We start from the raw sequence: 22,643 nt of genomic DNA, 5'->3' as shown, positions 1-22,643 counted from the left end.
TTTTCCTCATATAAATGGGTGGAGTAATGCCTATAAAATGATCAGAGCAGCTCACAGAAAAGTTATTGCAGAAATACAAAGATTCATCATCTTATTTTATGACAGCATAGAGAAATAAATGGAATTTAAATAAAGCATAAAGAGAGGTATATTTCAGCTTAGAAGCAACATCTGATTAAGAAAGATGTGGCAACAACAATACAATAATTTGTGGAGAAAACAACAACAAAAAGCCTAAAGATAAGTGCTTCATCTTTGCCATTTTTCTAAGTGTGCATCAGAATAAGAAAAAAAATTTAAATAAGACATTTATTTCAGGATAGAAATCATTCTACACAGACTAGTGTCCATCTTATTTTCAAATAGGAATATAAGTTCTCTACAAATCAAGATTAGATGAATCTATTGGAGGGATTAAAGCTTTAAATCAAATTATTCCTTTTACCTGTTTCTAATTTGTTTTAATGCAAGAAATATTGCTATGTACATTTATTGAGTGGTTGGTACTATCTCAATTACATTAGGAGAAAAATGAAGGCACAGAATGATTTACCCATAGTAATCACCCATGGTCATGCTGTACTCTATTGATGAAACTAGAAAGCATAATCCAAATATATGGTTTCCCCTGAACTAGCTGCTATGAAACTACAGGATATAAACAACAACAAGATATTTTCAAAGCAAATAAAATAGAAATGATTATATTAGACAGGAAAGAAATAAGTTATTGCTCTTGATATTCCTGGTATTAGTAACTGTCTCAGACATTTTCATGGTGATCAGATGCAGAGGTTTATTCTGTTCATCATGGATTAAAGCTGTACAAACCAACAGAGACGCTAACTGCCACTGAGCTTCTTCTCTTTAGGGACTGCCTCTTGAGAAAATTTCACCTTCCAAGTTATAATACTTACAGACCAGTTTGATTGGGAAATCATGCAACTGTTGAGGAAGAAAACTAGTCACTTCCTTTGGGAAATTTTCCTTAGCTGTGTTTAGGAACTCACTTTTACCACTGGAGGTCACTGCTACCTAAATTTCAAAACACTAAGGCATAGGAATAGGAATTGAATTTGCCCTACATGATTCTAAGTTTAATGCAGAATGTAATTAGAGTCAGAGGTAATTTTTAAAGAATAGATTACATTCTTAAGGGAAAATTAGAGAGGAAATTTTTATACTAAGATGAAATACATTCAAAAATGCCCTTCTTCAACCTATTTGTTTCAGCATATTAACAGAATAAAAGGTTCTTTTAGTCTTAAATTGGGCGACAATAACAATAGCAAATGGAAGATCTCTCGGGAACATTTCACCTCACTGAAAACAACTTTGAGAACACTATGGAAAATTAGGTCTCAAGAGACCTCAGTCTGAATCATCCAGCTGTTGGCATATAGCCTCAGGGGTATGATTCAGACCCTAATTAGTTAAGCTATTTCTCTCTTGAGACCAAACTATTAAGAATGTGTAGCACAACTAGTCAAACTATTAAAGAGTACATTAAGAGTCTGTTAGTTGTTTGACAGGCACAAATTTTTAAAAATAACACAATATATTCATCAAATGTTTGAAATATCATCTGACATGACCAGAGTTCACAGATTTAATATTTTGTAAGATTATTAGAATTTTCTTTTTAAAAAGAATGGATTAGAAACAAAAAGCACAAGTGTTCACAACTGGATAGGTTAGACCTGAAGGAAAGCTGTGTGATTATTAGGTCAGAATGATGAAAACAATGGTACCAACATTATCATTATGACACTGACACTGGAGATGCTGATGCTAACACACCCACGTTGATATGATGATAATAGAACATCAGTATTGTATTAGCTTACTTCACCACTGTGCTGGTGGATAATGCTGATTGAAGCCAAAGTATTCAGGTGAATTCTGTTTTGCCTAATAGCCGACTATAGTCCGAATGGCCTTATGAACTAAACTCAACAAGCGAACATTTCACTCAGCCAAATAAGGGACAATGTAGAAGTAATCTCAGAACTTCATGCAAATGGTAAAGCAATGTTCTGTACATGCTGGGTGACATAAACATTTGCTTAAGTATTTCAAACTATGCAGTAGTGGTACAGTGGATTAAATATGGCCATAAATTCTTTGCTGCTATTTGTATTGAGAGGTAGCACCTAATTCCCGTCCTTTAAAAACTGGTTGGCCTTAGTGACTTGATTTAACAAATGTGCTATGAGAGTGACTTTCTTTTTAGAGGGACATCTATAGATGGGTAAGAAGCTTAGCAAATTCTGACTAGGGCCTCTTGCAATGTCTTCTCTAGGAGACATGAACTGTCCATGTAAGTTATCTGTCTACCTGAGAGGCCATGTGTAGATGCTTCCATCAATATAACCAACTGAGCCCAGATTTCTAGCCACCTGTGACAAGGTGCCAGTGATGAGAATAAAGATGTCTTGGACCCTCTAGATCAGCCCATTCATATGATGAATACCATTGAGTGGCCTCTGTCAACACCACATGCAACAGAGGAATCACCTGTCCAAAGTCTGATTAAATTCCCAACTCACAAAATCATGAGATATAACTGAATAGTTGCTGTTTTAAATCACTAAGTTTTGGGGTAGTTTGTTACACGTCAATGGATAACTGGAACAACTGTTATGTAATACAAATGAGAAACCTCCAATAATAAGCCACTATTAGAATTCACTTACCTTGCACCAGCCAATATAACGACCAGTAGTAGTGCGAATGGACGCAAAGCCCATTTGTAAGTGACCAGGCTGCTCTTCAACATATTTAGACTGGAGAGGTGGTGGAGTATATATGGGGAGCTAGAGGCAGAAAAAAATCATGTCAAAATATTAAATAGCTGGGCTTCCTTTCCTGGCAGAATGGCAGAATAAGAATCCTCATCAACTTTCCCACTAAAAACAACTGAAAATGCTGATAAAATATTGTTTAAACCATCTTAAATGCAGGAATGATCTGGTAAGCTGCTTATAAAGACTACCCAGAAGCCAGAAATTAAGTGAAGACAAAAAACCCACAGAGATGAACAATACTAACAGTTTTGACCTTGATGTTGTTTGCTGTAAAACAGATGGTTCATGGAGTATGGGATCAGGAAACTAAACCCAGAATGGGCTTCAGGTGGGCAATCTTATGGGAGATTCTATAAAGTTGGCATTCTTAGTGGTGCATCCTCAACTTAAGGTTGAACTAGAAATAAACAGTTCACTCCAAGAGACTGTAAGGAAAACTGATAGTCTCAAAGATTGGGCACTGAGTAGAGAGGAAGGAAATATTTCCTAAGAATTGGCAAACACAAGTGAGAACTCATATAATCTGCAGCATACAACTATCTCGATAATCTGAGAAACCTCAGATCAAGTGTACATTTAAAGTGCTCCCAGGCTGGGATCTCCCACAGATGCTTTGGCAGAAGCAAATGAACAGCTTCTCTCTGGAGGAAGCTACACAGACTTCAAAGAATTACAACAGATAAAGGTCCAAGAAATATGAGGACACAATTTCAAAAAATTAAGTAACACAAAGAAGGAAAATTAGAAAACACAAGGCAACATCTGGATAAGAGCTAGCAGAAACAACAAAGAGCAGAATCAGATCCACAAAAAGTATATATATTAGAACATATCATGTCAAATACATATATTTTATTCTTAAAGAAATAAAGTGGAAATTTGAATCAAGAGCAAGAGACTACAAAAATTATCAAAGCTAATAAAAATAAAGAAAAAGAGAACTTCTAGAACTGGAAAATGAAAACTTAAATAAAGAACTCAACTGGTAAGTTTTGATAGACTGCATATAGTTGCCGAGAGATTTTGTGAACTAGTAGACCTGAAGAAATTTTTATGCAAAGAAATGAAAAGAATATGAAAGAGATTAAGATAGAGTGAGAAATACTAACAGATGTCTAATCAGAGTCCCAGAGGAGAGGAGAAAGATGCGGCAGAGGTAATATTTGAAGAGAATAGCCAAGATATTTTCAAGAACTGATGAACATTTGGCAGATTCAGAAATACAGGACAAATATACAGTAATCCACAATTAGACAAGTCATAGTAAAACTCCATAACACCAAAGACAAAGAGGGGATCTTAAAAAAAAAGCCAGAAAGAAAAGATTACCTTCAAAGGAATAAAAATTAGATAAACTTTGACTTCCCAAAAGCAACCCTGAAGGCACAATATAATATCCTCAATGTGCTAAAAAAAGTAACTCAACTGAGGATTATATTCTCAATAGAATACCTTTGTTTCAAAAATGAAGGGAGAAGTAAGGACACACTCAGACAAAACCCACGATAGTTTGCAACAAAATAACTCTCACTGGGAAACTTTAAATCACTTAAGACAGAAGAAAAATATTCCCATTGAGAAGGTCTGTGATGCAAGAAGGAATGAATAGCAAATAAAGTGGTAAATATGTGGGTAAATCTAAAATAATGAATATATAGAATAAAATGTTTTATGCATGTGTTTTTAAAACAGAACTAAATCCCTGAACATAAGTATGGTATAAGTCAGGAGAGGATGACAGAAATTAAAATGTTCTAAATTCTTAATATTGTTTGGATGGAGGGTAAATATACTGATGAGATTTGAAATGAACACAGGTTAAAATTTCTAGGGTAACCAATGAAAGAAATTAAAAAGAAGGCATAATTAACAAACTTTGCTATGGAAAAAAAGAAAAAGAAAGCAAAAAAAAAAAAAGAACAGAAGAAGTAAGAAAAACAAAAGCCACAAAAGCTTGGTAGAAATAATTCCAAAGATATTAATTAAAATTATCATAATTGCAAATGGATAAAATGATCTAGTTAAAAGGCAAAGATTATCAGAATGCATTTACAAAATACAGTCACATGGTGTTTATAAGACATTCCTAAAACAACTATTTAGAAGGTTGGAAAAAAAGGAATAAAAAAATTCATTTTGGGCAAACAGCCACCCAAATAAAGCTACTATAACCTACATTAATATTTGACAAAATAGACTTTAAGACAAAAATCATTACTAGAGATAAAGTACCTTTATTAAGACAAAAATTTAAATAACAAGAGATATTACAGTCTTAAACTTGTATGCATCTATTAACATATTCTCAAAATATATGAAACAAGGAAAAATAGACAAATTCACTATTTTGAATGACAATTTGATGCTAAAATTCATACAAAGGTAAAAGAGACCTAGAATAGAAAAAACAATCTTGAAAAAGAACAGAGTTTGAGGACACATACTTCCCAATTTCAAAAGAAATTTGTCTTGTTAGAAGACAATAGTGTAGCACTGCTATAAGGATAGACATATAGATAAATGGAATAAAATTGTGAGTCTAGAAATGAACCCATGCATTTATGGTCAATTGATTTTCAACAAGGGAATGAAGAAAATTCAGTGAAGAAACAATAGTCTTTTCTACAAATGGTACCTGGACAACTGGATATTCACGTGCAAAAGAAAGAGGTTGGACCCCTACTTCATGCCATATATAGAAAAAATTGAACCAAAATGGACTGCAGAACTAAATATAAGAGCTAAAAATATAAAACTCTTAGAAGAAAACATACAGATAAATCTTCATGACCTTGGGTTAGACAATGATTTCTTATATATAACATCAGAAGCACTAGCAACAAAAGAAAAAAAAATAAACAAACTGGACTTTATCAAAATTAAAAACTTGTCCCCCCGCCTGTCGGGCAGGAACACAACCCCTGACCGAGGTGCCGGGAAGGGGCACGACCCGTCCTCCTGCCTGGCCAGTCTGCAACATCTGTCTGCGGCATCCAGAGGGGCAGTGACCCGCCCGCCCACAGCAGAGAAGAGCTGCATCTGACCCCATGTTAGGAGGAGGCGCGATCTGCTTGCCGACAGGTGCTGGGAGCAGCACAGAAGAGGGCGCCAACGGAGGGCCTATGAAAACAAGCTGAGCTTCCAAAACAGGACGAAGACAGAAGGACATCACATTAAAAGCACACAGACTCCAGGAGAACACCGACAATCCCCTTTTTTTTTTTTTTTTGGTTTTTGTTTTGCTTTGTTTTGTTTTTTTGTTTTCTGTTTTTGTTTCTGTTTTGTTTTGTTTTAGTCTGTTTTTACTTGTTCTATTTTCAATTACTCTTTTAATTTTTACTTCTTAATTCATTTCTATTTCTCTTGGGTTTTGATGTCCTGTTATAGATTAGACACAGGCTTCAAACACATATATTCATCTCCCCACCCCCCTTTTTTTTTAAGGTTTTAAAAGGACTTCTCCACCCGATTAATACTCTGCTTCAACCCGTTCTTCTATTATTCATTATACATTGTTTTCAAACCCTCTTTCTCCCTTCTTTTAAAAATCTTTCTCTCTCTCTTATTCTTTTCTCTTTTTTTTTCTTTTTTCTTTTTTTTCCCTAAGTTCTATTCCTAAATAGGCATTAGATAGATAAAATCCTTAAGATCCAAAATAGACAACTGACACTTCATAAACCACAGTGCCAGAGAGGTATGAGCAAGATGAAGAAGCAGAGAAACCTTTCCCAATTAAAAGAACAAGAGAAATCCCCTGAAAGAAAGATCAATGAAATAGACATCGATAGCCTACTAGATCAAGATTTCAAAAAAGGAGTGATCAAATTGCTGAAGGAATTAAAAGAGATAATGCTTAGAGAAATAAAATATGTCAAAAATGAAATTGAAGCTATAAAGAAGAGCCAAGCAAAATGGGAAAACTCAATGGCAGAGATGAGGAATGATCTAATAGCTGTGCAAAGCCGACTAGTTAATGCAGAGGAACGAATTAGTGATCTAGAAGACAGGGCAACAGAAAGCACCCATTCAGAAGAACTACAAGATAAGCAAATAAAAAATAATGATAATAGCATAAGGGACCTATGGGATAATATAAAGCGTCCCAATCTTCGCACAATAGGGGTCCCAGAAGGGGAAGAAGGATCAAAGGGGATTGAAAAGCTTTTTGAAGAAATCATGACTGAAAACTTCCCAAACTTAAAGAAGGAATCAGATATCCAAGTACAGGAAGCTCAGAGGGTCCCAAACAGGAAGAACCCAAATAGACCCACACCAAGACATATCATAATCAAGATGGCCAGAGTCAAGGATAAAGAAATGATTCTAAAGGCAGCAAGAGAAAAGCAAAGAGTGAACTACAAGGGAACCCCCATAAGGCTCTCAGCTGATTTCTCTACACAAACACTACAGGCCAGAAGGGAGTGGCAAGATATATTCAAAGCCCTGAATGAAAAAAAGATGCAGCCTAGGATACTTTATCCAGCAAGGCTATCCTTTAGGATAGAAGGAGAAATAAAGAGTTTCACAGACAAAAAAAAAAACTGCAGGAGTTTAGCAACACTAAACCCATGCTAAAAGAAATATTGAAAGGGCTATTCTAAATAGAAAAGCAGCAGGATGCTACAGAAATGAGAAACGTACAACTGGAAAGGTGATAACTCATGAATTACAAATAAAGAAAACACGAAATTATAAAAGAAGACATACAAATCACTGAGAGTGGGAGAGGGAGGCAGGGAAATATAGAATTTTTTTTCTTTCTTTTTTAAATTTTTTTAACAGTAGGATGGGTTTGAGATCATGTTATTATCAGTTTATTAAAAACGGGTATAGGTTAATAGATTTAGAAAAAAGGGTAACCACAAGTCAAAAATTTACAAGGGAGTCACAAAAATTAAATAAAATCCATGATAATACAAAGGAAAATTACCAAACCACAAAAGGAAGAAGAAAGGAACAAAGAGGATATACCAATTCAACTGCAAAGATAAGTTCAAAATGGCAATAAACACACATCTATCATTAATTACTGTAAATGTTAATGGACTAAATGCTCCAGTCAAAAGACATAGAGTGGCAGAGTGGATAATAAAGCAAGAACCTTCAATATGCTGCATACAAGAGACCCACTTTAGGGAGAAGGACACATATAGATTGAGAGTGAAAGGATGGAAAAGGATATTCCATGCAAATGGAAAAGCCAAAAAAGAAGGTATTGCAGTACTGATTTCAGACAAAATAGACTTTAAAACAAAGGCCATAAAGAAAGATAAAGAAGGACATTTTATAATGATTAAAGGAGTGATACAAGATGAAGATATTACACTCGTTAATATATATGCACCCAATATAGGAGCACCTAAGTACATACAAGAATTACTAACACAGATAAAGGGGGATATTGATGGGAATACAATCACAGTTGGAGATTTTAACACTGCATTAACATCACTAGACAGATCTTCCAGACAGAAAATAAACAAGGCAACAGAGAAATTAAATACTACAATAGAAAAACTAGATTTGGTGGATATTTTCAGAGCGTTACACCCCCCAAAAATAGAATATACATTCTTTTCAAGTGCACATGGAACATTTTCCAGGATCGATCATGTACTTGGACACAAAAGAAACCTCAACAAATTTAAGAAGATAGAAATTATCTCAAGCATCTTTACTGACCACAATGCCATGAAACTGGAAATCAACAACAGAGAAACAAAGGAGAAATAAAGAAAAGCATGGAGATTAAACAATATGTTATTGAAAAAACAATGGATCAATGAGGAAATCAAAGCTGAAATTAAAAAATACCTTGAGACAAATGATAATGATAGCACAACAACTCAAAACCTATGGGACACAGCAAAGGCAGTGCTAAGAGGGAAGTTTATAGCGATACAGGCCTTTCTCAAAAAAGAAGAACAATCTCAAATAAACAAGTTAACCCACCACCTGAATCAATTAGAAAAAGAAGAACAAAAAGTCCCAAAAAGCAGCAGAAGGAAGGAAATAATAAAGATCAGAGAGGAATTAAATACAATAGAGATTAACAAGACCATAGAAAAAATCAACCAAACCAAAAGTTGGTTTTTTGAAAAAGTAAATAAAATCGACAAACCTCTGGCCAAACTCACAAAGAAGAAAAAAGAGAGAGCACAAATTAGCAAAATAAGAAAGGAAAATGGAGAAATTACAACAAACAAAATAGAAATACAGAATATCATATGAGAATATTATGAAAAACTATATGGAACCAAACTGGATAACCTAGAGGAGATGGACAAGTTTCTGGAAACATACTGTCCACCAAAACTGAATCAAGAAGAAACTGAACACTTGAACAACCCGATCACTAGAAAGGAAATAGAAATAGCAATTAAAAACCTCCCTACAAATAAAAGTCCAGGACCGGACGGCTTCACCGGGGAATTCTACCAAACATACAAAGAAGAACTCATACCAGTCCTTCTCAAACTCTTCCAGACGATTGAAAAGGAGGGAATACTCCCAAACTCTTTCTATGAAGCCACCATCACCCTGATACCAAAACCAGGCAAAGACACTACAAAAAAAGAGAATTATAGGCCAATATCACTGATGAACATAGACGCCAAAATCCTCACCAAAATTTTAGCAAATAGAATCCAACAACACATAAAAAAGATTATACATCATGACCAAGTGGGGTTCATCCCAGGGACACAAGGCTGGTTCAACATACACAAATCAATCAATGTAATACATCACATCAACAAGAGAAAGGACAAAAACCACATGATCATCTCAATCGATGCAGAAAAAGCATTTGATAAAATTCAACACCCATTTATGATAAAAACTCTCACCAAAGTGGGTATAGAGGGAACATATCTCAACATAATGAAAGCTATATATGACAAACCTATAGCCAGCATAGTTCTCAACGGTGAAAAACTGAAAAGCTTCCCACTAAAATCTGGGACAAGACAAGGATGCCCACTATCACCACTCCTATTCAATATAGTCCTGGAAGTCCTAGCCACAGCAATCAGGCAAGAGAAAGAAATAAAAGGGATCCAAATTGGAAAAGAAGAGGTAAAAGTGTCATTATATGCTGACGACATGTTACTATATATAGAAAACCCTAAAAGGTCCACACAAAAGCTACTAGAGCTGATCGAAGAATTCAGCAAGGTAGCAGGTTACAAAATTAATGTTCAAAAATCAGTTGCCTTTCTTTACACTAACGATAAATCAACAGAAAAAGAAAGTAAAGAAACAATCCCCTTTAAAATAGCACCCAAAATAATAAAATATCTGGGAATAAATCTAACCAAGGAGGTGAAAGAATTATACACAGAAAACTATAAACCATTGATGAAGGAAATTAAAGAAGACTTTAAAAAAATGGAAAGATATTCCATGCTCCTGGATTGGAAGAATCAATATTGTTAAAATGGTCACACTGCCCAAGGCAATCTACAGATTTAATGCAATCCCTATCCAATTACCCAGGACATATTTCACAGAACTAGAACAAATCATAATAAAATTTATATGGAACCATCAAAGACCTAGAATTGCTAAAGCATTACTGAAGAGAAAGAATGAGGCTGGAGGAATAACTCTCCCAGACTTCAGACAATACTATAGAGCTACAGTCATCAAGACAGCATGGTATTGGTACCAAAACAGACATATAGACCAATGGAACAGAATAGAGAGCCCAGAAATGAACCCACAAACTTTTGGTCAACTCTTCTTCGACAAAGGAGGCAAGAATATACAATGGAATAAAGACAGTCTCTTCAGCAAATGGTGTTGGGAAAACTGGACAGCAGCATGTACATCAATGAAGCTAGAACACACCCTTACACCATATACAAAAATCAACTCAAAATGGATTAAAGACTTAAACATAAGACAAGAGACAATAAACCTCCTAGAGGAAAACATAGGCAAAACATTATCTGACATACATTTCAAAAATTTTCTCCTAGAAGAAATAAAAGCAAGAATAAACAAATGGGACCTATTGAAACTTACAAGCTTCTGCAGAGCAAAGGAAACCAGAGATAAAACAAGAAGAAAACCTATGGAATGGGAGAAAATTTTTGCAAGTGAAACCGACAAAGGCTTGATCTCCAAAATATATAAGCAGCTCATACGACTCAATAAGAAAAAAATAAACAACCCAATCCAAAAATGGGCAGAAGACCTAAACAAGCAATTCGCCAAGGAAGACATACAAATGATCAAGAAGCACATGAAAAAATGTTCAATATCACTAATTATCAGAGAAATGCAAATCAAAACTACAATGAGGTATCACCTCACACCAGTCAGAATGGCCGTCATTCAAAAATCCACAAATGACAAATGCTGGAGAGGCTGTGGAGAAAGGGGAACCCTCCTACACTGCTGGTGGGAATGCAGTTTGGTGCAGCCACTATGGAAAACAGTGTGGAGATTCCTCGAAAGACTAGGAATAGACTTACCATATGACCCAGGAATCCCACTCCTGGGCTTGTACCCAGAAGGAAATCTACTTCAGGATGACACCTGCACCCCAATGTTCATAGCAGCACTATTTACAATAGCCAAAACATGGAAACAGTCTAAATGTCCATCAACAGGTGACTCGATAAAGAAGAGGTGGTATATTTATACAATGGAATACTACTCAGCCATAAAAACCGACAACATAATGCCATTTGCAGCAACATGGATGCTCCTAGAGAATGTCATTCTAAGTGAAGTAAGCCAGAAAGAGAAAGAAAAATACTATATGAGATCGCTCATATGTGGAATCTAAAAAACAAAACAAACAAACAAACAAAAACAAAGCATAAATACAGGACAGAAATGGACTCATGGACAGAGAATACAGACTTGTGGTTACCGGGGGGGGGCGGGGTAGAGGGTGGGAAGGGATAGACTGGGATTTCAAAATTGTAGAACAGATAAACAAGATTACACTGTATAGCACAGGGAAATATACACAAAATGTTATGATAAATCACAGAGACAAAAATGTGACAATGAGTGTGTATATGTCGATGTATGACTGAAAAATTGTACTGAACACTGGAATTTGACACAACACTGTAAAATGATTATGAATCAATAAAAATGTAAAAAAAAAAAACTTGTGCTGCAAATGATACCACTGATATAGTAAAAGGACAACTCATGGACAATACTTGCAGATCATGTATCTCATAAAGGGCTTGTATCCAGAATACATAAAGAACACTTACAATTCAACAATAAAAGACTAATTATCCAACTGAAAAATGGGCAAAGGATTTGAATAGACATTTCTCTAAAGATGTACAAATTACCAGTATGGACATGAAAAATATGCTTGACATCATTACTTCTTAGGGAAATGCAAATAAAAATCCCAGTGAAGTATCATTTCACACCCACTAGGATGGCTATAATAAAAAAAAGACAGACAACAACAAGTGTTGGTAAGGATGTGGAGAAACTGGAACCTTCATACACTGCTTGTTAGAATGTAAAATGGTACAGTTGCTATGGAAAACAGCCTGGCAGTTTCTCAAAAGGTTAAAGGCAGAGTTACCATATGGAAAAGAAATTCTACTCCTAGGTCTACACCCAAGAAAAATGAAAACATATGTCAATACAAAAACTTGTACACCCAAGTTCATAGCAGTATTAGCCATAATAGCCAAAAAGTGGAAAAAACCCAAATGTCCATCAACTGATACATGGATAAAGAACATTTACTGCATTCATAGAATGTACTATTATTCAGCAATAAAAAAATGACACACTGATGCATTCTGTAGCATGGATGAGACTTGAAAACATATCAGTAATTGAAAGATGCCACTCACAAAAGGCCACATATTGTATGATTTTATTCATATGAAATGTCTAGCACAGGTATATCCATAGAGAAAGAAAGTAGATCAGTGGTTATCAGGGGCTTGGGAGAGAGTGGAATTGAAGTGATGATAATGGATATTGGCTTTCGTTCTGTAGTGATGAAATTTTTCTAAAATTAGCAGTAATGATCACACAACTCTGTAAATATACTAAAAACCATTAATTGTTAAAAAACTAAAACATTAATAAATGCTTGTAACTTTTGGTTAGGCAAAAATTTATTAGACATGACACCCAAATTATAATCCATAAATTTAAAAACTGATAAACTGGATTTTATCAAAATTAAAATCTTTTTTTCAAAAGACACTGTTAAAAGGAGGAAGTGTGTGTAGAATAATGACCCCCACCCAAAGACATTCATGTCATAATACCTGGATCCCATGAATATGTTATATTACATGGTAAAGGAGAGTTAAGGCTGTATATGTAATTAACATTAATCAGGTGACCTTAAGATAGGAAGATTTTCCTGGATTATCTGAGCAGGTTCAAAGTAATTAATCATATGATATTAAAAACGGAAGGGGGCAATGGAAGGATAGAGCCAAGGGGGGATGTGACTACAGAAGAATGGTCAGAGTGATAAGATGTGAAAATGACTTACACTACTTTTCCTAGCTTTGAGAGGAAGTGGGTCATAAGCTAAGGAAATTGGGCCAGCCTCTACAAGCTGAAAAAAGGAGGGAAATTGATTCTCTCAAGAGCCTCCAGAAAGAAATGCAGCCCTGCTAATGTCTTGATTTTAGCCCAGTGATACTTGTGTTAGAATTCTAACTTACATGAACCATAAGATAATAAAATTGTGCTGTTAAAATCACAAAGTTCATAGTCATTTGTTACAGAAGCAATGAAAAAGTAATACAGACGGAAAAGATAAGCCACAGTTTGGGAGAAAATATTTGTAAAACACATACCTGATACAGGGCTGAACATCCAGAATATATTAAAAAAAACTCTTAAAGCTCAATAATAAGAAAAAAACAACCTAATAAAAATGGGCCAAATATTTTAACAGACTCCACCAAAGAAGATACATGAATGGCAAATAAACACATGAAAAGATGCTCAACATTTATCAATAGAAAAATACAAGTTAAATGTACAATGTTACATCTATATATAACCACTAGAATGACAAATATATAAAATGATGTTCAACTTCATTAATAACATGAAAATACAAATGAAAACTACAACAAGATAGCATTTCAACTCCACCCATTTGGCACATTGAGAATATCAAGTGTTGACAAGAATGTGGAGCAACCTAAACATTTATATACTGCTTGTGGGAATGTAAACGGGTATACACACTTTGAAAAACAATTTAGCATATACTATAGTAAATTTGAAAATGTTACATATTGTATGACCTAGTGGTTTCAGTCCTAGATATATTTAGAGAAACTCTTGTAATTGTGCACCTAAAGATATGTACAATAATGTTCATAGCAATGTTTTGATCGCAAAAATCTGGAAACAACTCAAATGCCTATCAACAGTAGAAGGGATAATTAAATTGGTGTATATCCAACAGTGAAATATTACAAATTAGGGACAATATATAAATTACAGTTACATGGAAAAATCTGGGTGGATTTCAGGAATGTTGAACATAATAAAATAACTGTAGAACAAAAAAGGTAGTATGTAGAAATACATGCAGGTATGTTTCAAAACATCAATATAGAGCTTGAAAACTTGCAAAACCAAAAAACAATGTTTAGCAATACAGACTTAAGGTAAAGTTAAAAAGTAAAAAAAGGGAACAATAATCAAAATTCATGGAAGTGGTTATCTCTGAATGGATAGGGAACAGGATGAGAACCAGGGTATTTTATTTTGTTTTTCCTTTAAAGTGGATGGTAGGTTGGTAGGTGTATGGCTGTTCATCATATTATAATTTTTATAACTTTCATAACCTGATTAAACAGCCTTTTGATTCTAATCTATATTTAATAAAAACAAATATAAAACATAGAAATAATTATGAAAAATTTAATGAGGTAAGGACTTATTTCCTTCAAAACATGTTTTGCTTTTATGATCAGGGTGAAGCACCTTTTCTGTAAAGTTTGATAAAGACATCATTGGGGACAATCAAGCTCACAAGTCAATAGCAAGGGAACTAGATCATTAATAGCTTTGGATTTGATCTTCTACCAGTAACAAATGTGAAACAGTGTAGGTCTGGTAAAACTTTACCAATAATGGGTCACAAAATTCTTATTTTACCATTAGATAGATGACCCTTTGCTATCTATACCAGGATTAAATAGTTAGTGTTTCTCTTTCTAGACTAATGCTTGAAATTTAAATTCACCACATTGGCAACTATGTATAATTAGGAAGGTCAGAGGTACATATTTCATATTGAGTGTGTATCACATATAAAAAGCAGGCACACAGCCCAGTAAGGAATTTTCCAGCTCCCAAAGAAAGTAAGAATGCATGTGGATGAATGGATTTTAGAGTAGATAAGACTGTTTACTTATACGTTTGTCCATCATACTCTCAGTCTCTCTATTCTTTATGCTCCTCAAGCAAAATCTATTGAGTCTTCCTTTATACCCTAATTATATCGACAGTTTAAAGAACTGGTTTGTTATTTGTGGTCTATGTAAACAAAATTTTATATATGCAGTTTTTTTTAGGAAGAGCATCCAAAGTTTTCATCAGATTCTCAAAGGGGTCAAAATGGTTAAGAATCAGTGCTTTAAAGTATTTTCCTTCTTAGGTATGGGCATTCAAGGTATGGTTTATGATAAAAGTATTTATTGAAATGATAAAATTGACAAACTCCTACCTAGACTAACTAATAAAAAAAGAGTAGAATCAAATAAAATTAGAAATGAAAGAGGAGATATTACAATGGACACCTCAGAAACAAAAAGAATCTGCCAAAAAACTGGATAACTTAGAAGAAGTTAATAAATTTCTAGAAACATACAATCCACCAAGACTAAATCAAGAAGAAATAGAAAGCCTGAATAGACCAATAACCAATAAGGAGTTTGAACCAGTAATCAAAAACCCCTCAACAAAGAAGAACCCAGGACCACATGACTTCATGGGTGAACTAAACATTCAAAGAAGAATTAATACCAGTCCTTCTTAAACTCTCCTAAAAAACAGAAGAGGGAACACTTCCAAATTCATTAGATGGCATCACTCTGATATCAAAGCCAGACAAAGGCACCATAGGAAAAGAAAACTACAAGCCAATATCCCTAACGAACAGATGTAAACATCCCCATAGAATAATATCATACTGAATTCAAAAGGACATTAAAAGGAGTATAAAACATGAACAAGTGGGTTGTATCCCTGGGATGCAAGGATGATTCAACATATGCTTATCAATGTGATATACTACATTAACAGAATAAAAGATAAAAACCACATCATCTCAGATGATGCTAAGTGATATAAGCCAGACAGAAAGAGAAATAAATACTGTATGATCTCACTTATAAATAGAATCTGAAACAGACTCAGAACCAGAGAGCAGAATAGTGATTATTGGGATGGGATGAGGTGGAGGGGAAATAGGGGAGGTGTTGGTTAAAAAGTACAAAGTTTCAGACATACAAATGGCCAACAGGCACATGAAAAAATGCTCAGTATCACTAATTATCAGAGAAATGCAAATCAAAACTACAATGAGGTATCACCTCACACCAGTCAGAATGTCTATCATTAGAAAGTCTACAAATAATAAATGCTGGAAAGGGTGTGGAGAAAAGGGAACCTATACTGTTGGTGGGAATGTAGTTTGGTGCAGCCATTATGGAAAACAGTATGGAGATTCCTTAAAAAACTAAAAATAGACTTACCCTATGATCCAGCAATCCCACTCCTGGGTATATACCTGAAGGGAACTCTAATTTGAAAAGATACATGAACCCCAATGTTCAGAGCAGCACTATTTACAATAGCCAAGACATGGAAGCAACCTAAATGTCCATCAACAGATGACTGGATAAAGTTGTTGTATATTTATACAATGGAATACTACTCAGCCACAAAAAAGAATAAAATAACACCATTTGCAGCAACATGGATGGACCTGGAGATCGTCATTCTAAGTGAAGTAAGCCAGAAAGAGAAAGAAAAAATACTGTATAATAGCACTCATATGTGGAATCTAAAAAAGAAAAAGAGGACAAAAATGAATTCATCTACAAAACAGAAACAGACTTGCACACATAGTAAACAATCTTACGGTTTTATGGTTACTGGGGGAAAGGGGATGGGAAGTGATAAATTTGGGAGTTTGAGATGTGCAAATGTTAACCACTATATATAAAAATAGATAAAAATGAATTTCTTCTATATAGCACAGGGAACTATATTCAATATCTTGTAATAACTTTTAATGAAAATGAAAAAAATTTAATTGCAAAAAAATAATTCAGTTATACAAGAAGTTCCATATATCTAATACATATCATGATGACTATAGTTAATAATACTGTATTGTATATTTAAAATTTGCTAAGAGGGTAGATCTTAAGTGTTCTCGCCATACACATCAGAAAATGGTAATGATATGAGGTGAGAGATGTATTAATTAGCTTGATTGTAGTGATTATTTCACAATGTATATACATATGTCAAAACATCAAGTTGTACACTTTAAGTATATATTCTTATTTGTCATTTATACCTCTATAAAGCTGGGGAAAAGAGGGATTTCAATTCTATTCTGAGAAGTTTGTTTTTACTGACAAAAGAATATTTTCATCATGGATTGAGGCCCTGGGCTTAAATGTCATTTATTGTATAAATACAACTTGTCTGTGCTCGATTAGAAATTAAGATTAAATATTAGATTCAGTAAACTATAAAACCGCATTTAAATTAAATTGAACCAGAGTAACTAGCACTCTCAAATCAATATTTCTTCTCTGTTATTTTTTTTGCTGAAAACAAGCAAATGACAAGAAAGTAAGTCAAATTCACATTACAGAAATATTTTAAAAAGAAATAATTTTATGGTTTAAAAAAATGGTCACCCCACACATCTGCAGAGTGTTCTAATAAACAGAGATTTAATTACATTCACTAGATGGTAATTAATAAGGTAGGAGTATACTAATACTTTTAAAAAAGATGTTTAACAAGGAGAGTTGAACTCAAAAAGGATTTTCTGATTAGCCACAAGTTCACCAGAAGATTCAATTAACCAGAACATGTCTTTCATAAAGTATTTTGGCTTAGTAGAGACTTAACTGTAAACAGATTTAAAGAAAGGTATAACTCACTTTATACAATAAAAGTACCTGGAAATATTTCAAGCAAATCATATTTTGATTCTTTCAGCAACTTTAAGTTCCTCAAGGATTGAGTCCTGATTTTGTGAAGAGTCCCTAGCACTTAGCTAACAATCAATTTTGTTTAAATAATTCAATTAAATCCTATTTAAAATGTACTGGGGGAATATAACAAATACCAACAAATCCTGTGTATTCCATACTATAGTAAAGAGTGCAAATTTATTTTAAAATTCAGAAATATGTAAATTTAGCTATTAGGGACAAATGCTAGTTACCTATTGTCCAACCTAGATTTCGATGTTTCCAAAGATGGGAGTGTCAAGGTAGGCTTGAAAACATTCTCTCTCTAAGATTAATAAAAAGGAGAAAGAATCCTGAGAGTCAACAAGTATGTAAGAGAGTAAATCTATCCTAGACTGCTAATGAAAATTAATAAAACTTGGTACCCAGTGCTTAGTATATGCCTTACAGATATATGAGGAACTCAGGAAATATTCTTTGTTTAATGAATGAATAAATACCATATTTATGCATATCAGTTTGGCAATGTATTGATATTTTTCATGCCTTTTGACCTACAATTCCATTTCTAGAAATTTATTCTTAGAAAATCATTATAGATGTATAGCTTTATGTACAAGGTATCTTGACAAAGCACTGATTACAACAGCAAAATAAATGGAAATATGCTAAATTTCCAAAAATTTATGGAAATTGTACATTTGATAATACACTCATACAACAGAATATTTATGCCACCATTAAGAATTCTGTCCAATGTCATCCAACTAGTCAGTGGTGGTAGAGTCAGGATTCAGATTCAGGCCTGTCTGACTCAAGTATATATTTCTAAGTATATAGACAAGCCTTAAGGGTGACTTGAGGCTGGAAAAGATGAAAAGTACAATGGTGAATAGAATCAGTAACCACAAAATACTAGCAGGCTGGCATGATGGACTAGATCAACAAGATAAAAGTTAAAAAGGCATAAATGTACCAGTAACTAAGTTCAAAAAGTCTACATGCATAGTACAGACTGGGAAAAGACACAGCTTACCAGCAGCCCATGTAAAAAAGTTTAATGAATTTTTAGAGAAGGGCAAGTTCACTATGTTATGGTCTAAGGCTGATTATAAGCAAGGTTGATTGTGAAGATTCAAAAGAAAAATAAATACAAAAATGAATGGCATCTTAGGCTGCATTAATAGAAATATATTATCTGGAATAAGTAAAGTCAGAGTCTGACTCTATCCTTCGTTGGTCAAAATACTTAAACTTGAAGAAAACACTAAGCATCCTGAACATGTTTGGCAGAGAATGATCATTAAAGTGAAGGAACTCAAAGCTATGACATATAAGGAATGGTTAATATACTTATCCAGCAGGCAAAACTACATAAAGTGTAACTGACATCTGAAGAGCTGTTTGTGGAAGAGAGATGAGAATGTTCTGTATGGCACCAATGCTGCAAGAGATATGGGGCCAACAGTTACAACATATAATTATGAGACAGGTTTGTGTTTGACATAAGGAAGGACTCTAAGTTGAATGAGAGCTGCCAGAAAGTGGAATGGGCTCCCTTAGGTTCCTTTATCTAGTTTTATTCATGTAGAAGAAAATGACCAGTTAGTATGCCTATTGTAGAAAGGATTACAGTATCACAGAGAAGGCTGAACTAGAAAATATCTAAGGTCACTTTCAAAACAGATCTTCATGAATTTCTTAAACTAAAGCTTCCAAATATGAGGTGTACCTGTATACATTTTTCAAGAAAGAAAAATCAGACTACTTAGAAGTACTAAAACCCTGTACTACTCATTGAATATTCATTAAGAAAAAAATCACCAATTGCTTTTCCTTAGAGTTAAGATTTTAGATGTTTGGGTTAAATATAATATAGTGTTTATTTTGAGACAACTTGTAACTATCTTTCAACTTATAAAACGTGCCTAACAATTACTTCAAAGCCATTTTTGATGAGTAGAGTTAACTGAAAAAAAAAAAGAAACCTCACAGCTTTTGCATCATATTTATGCTATACAAAATTCAAACTTTTGTAGGCAAGTTACCTGCTCTGGTTTCACTAGCTGCTTTTTGGATTCCTCTTCCTTGGCTGCATACACACTTATAGATGCACATATCAGACCTGCTGGCATGGTTGTCAGCTTTCCCATCTGAGAAAGATATATCAAAAAAGGTATTTTTAATTGAAAAGCTTCCCATCCTTCATTTCCTGATAAATTTGGGGAGGCATCTGAGGAACACTATAGGTTTCATTTACATTTATTAAAAACTCAAGCACTCCAAATTATATTCTACATTTTTAGGACATAAGTCCTAATACTAGATGGTAGAGTATTTTTTAACCAATTTGTTCACTATCTATTTCATGTGAAATATAGCAATATAATAATTGCCAGGAAGATGTGAATACAAAACTTGAGGAATGAAGTGGGATAGATCATAATATTCACTCAGTCCACAAATATTAATTGAGCAGCTACTATGTGCCAGACTAATCAGGGAACAAAATAAAGATTCTTGCTCTCACGGAGCTGACATTCTAGTGAAGACAGGTGATAAACACAATAAATAAATTAGATGGTATATTACAAATTGATAAATGCTATGGAGAAAGTCAAGGATAAGGGTGATCTGGAGTACTGGGTGATTCAGGTTGTATCTTGAAATAAAATTTATAATTATATTATTTATAAAAATAATTTCCTTCCATTACAAATCCTTTGCCCCTCTTTCCCAGTGCATTTGTGTTTTACCTGTTTCATGCTTAATCTAAAGCCAAAAGTGACCACTGTTTTGGATATAACTTTATTTGAATTAAGAATGTAGAACAATTACTGGTTCTAAAAACAAAGTGTTCCAGTGTTTATCCAGGTGCCAAAATAATTCCTAAAGATTAGCCATTCAACGAGACCAAATGTAAAGCTTTCTAAGGAACAGCTATTTTAAGAGCTTGATTCTTTAGATGGGAAAGGAGGCTTGCTGAAATGGACAAAAGACATCCTGGAAAAGTTCTCTCTGGCTTACACACAAATGGAATTGCTCAAGAACTGGGAGAAACACTGGCCAAAGGATTCTAAATGTTCTCTGATAATATTGACAGTGTCTGTACTTCATTTCTGACATATTTTTCACTATTTCTGGGCAGAATAAGGAAATTATAGGCACTAGCTAAGCAATTTCCTGTTTAAATGAGGTACAACTCTGATTTAGATTGACACTCCAGAAATATATGTTAAAATAAAGACTCAACACTAGTAAGAGAAATCTTGTTCACTGTTTTTCCCCCATTAAGCCTCCCTCTAATACATACATCAGCATCACAGAATGATTTATCTAGGCCGGCTTTCCCAAAAGACACCTCTTTTGATTTCTTATACCCAGTTGGTATTCACTAGTGAAATAACAAAATTTCCACTCAATAACTATGTCAGGTGTCAATAAAAAATATTAAAACTGATGCCAGCAAGGATGCTTTCCTACGAGGCAAAATAATTTTGTTAATAAAGCTCTAAAGTGATTATTTGAAGGATGTCAATTCTTACATACTTTAAGCTATTTTAAAATACCTGAGTAGACCTTACTCCCTAGATGTAAGAAAAACACTTCTGAAGTATGCTACTATCTCAAAAATTTTCAACATCCTAATGTTCTCAGGGCATAGTCATCTTACTTCACATAATGTAGTAATAACAATAATAACAATAAGAAGAAGGAGGCAGAGGAGGAGAAGAAGAAGAAGACTATAAAATAAACTCATAAGTGTTACTTAATAATTATGATTCAGTGCTCCAAAGTGTGGGTTGACTAACTAAACTAGAAGACCAAAAAGTTAATACAATATACCTTGAAAAACATCTAAGTATCTTTGCTACATTTTCTACTCTGTAGGGCAGCATCCATCCACCTTGACTTTTATTGATAAGGCAGTGTATCATAATGGAAAAAACATAAGCTTAGAAGTTGCACAGACCTGGTTTTAAATACCAGTTGTGGAACTAACTGTCTAAATCTGGACAAGTTACTTAAGATGTTAAGAGTTATACTGCCTAATATGGTAATTACTAGCTGCATTTGGTTATTTAGATTTATTAAAAATAAATAAAATTCAAAAATTTAGTTCTTTACTCACATTAGCCTCATTTCAAGTGCTCAACAGCATATTGTAGAGCACAGATATATAATAATTCCATCATGAGGGAAGTTCTACTGGACAGGGTTATCTTAGAGTCTCTAGTTACATATCTGAAAAAAAAAAGGTGATGACCATAATAACAATAAAAATATTATTGTCTCTGAACAAAAAAGGCCAAGATTTTGATCAAAAGAAAACAGGTATGCTCAATATCACCTAATTATCAGAGAAATGCAAATCAAAACAACAAAGAGGTATCACCTCACACCAGTCAGAATGGCCATCATTCAAAAGTCCACAAATGACAAACGCTGGAGAGGCTGTGGAGAAAAGGGAACCCTCCTACACTGCTGGTGGGAATGCAGTTTGGTGCAGCCACTGTGGAAAACAGTATGGAGATTCCTCAAAAGACTAGGAATAGACTTACCATATGACCCAGGAATCTCGCTCCTGGGCATATATCCAGAGGAAGCCTATTTCAGAAAGACACCCACACCC

The 22,643-nt window shown here is 34.1% G+C and overlaps 1 protein-coding gene across 2 annotated transcripts in view; it reads right to left on the bottom strand.

Moving 5' to 3' along the window:
* APOOL (apolipoprotein O like) overlaps nucleotides 1-22,643 on the bottom strand; it is a 77,493-nt gene that overhangs the window by 15,365 nt on the left and 39,485 nt on the right. The window contains exons 2-3 of one of the 2 annotated variants that reach the window (XM_031671557.2): nucleotides 20,059-20,163; nucleotides 2,697-2,816 (exon numbers count right to left, since the gene is read on the bottom strand). In XM_031671557.2, the coding sequence (XP_031527417.1) occupies nucleotides 2,697-2,816; nucleotides 20,059-20,163 (225 nt within the window). The remainder of the gene's footprint in view (nucleotides 1-2,696; nucleotides 2,817-20,058; nucleotides 20,164-22,643) is intronic. The other variant, XM_031671560.2, reaches the window with a different exon arrangement.

This window comes from Vicugna pacos, chromosome X (genome assembly GCF_048564905.1).
Source record: "Vicugna pacos chromosome X, VicPac4, whole genome shotgun sequence".
NCBI lineage: Eukaryota > Metazoa > Chordata > Mammalia > Artiodactyla > Camelidae > Vicugna > Vicugna pacos.
Note: the sequence above shows the minus strand (reverse complement) of the source record. Positions and strands in the feature narration are given on the sequence as shown.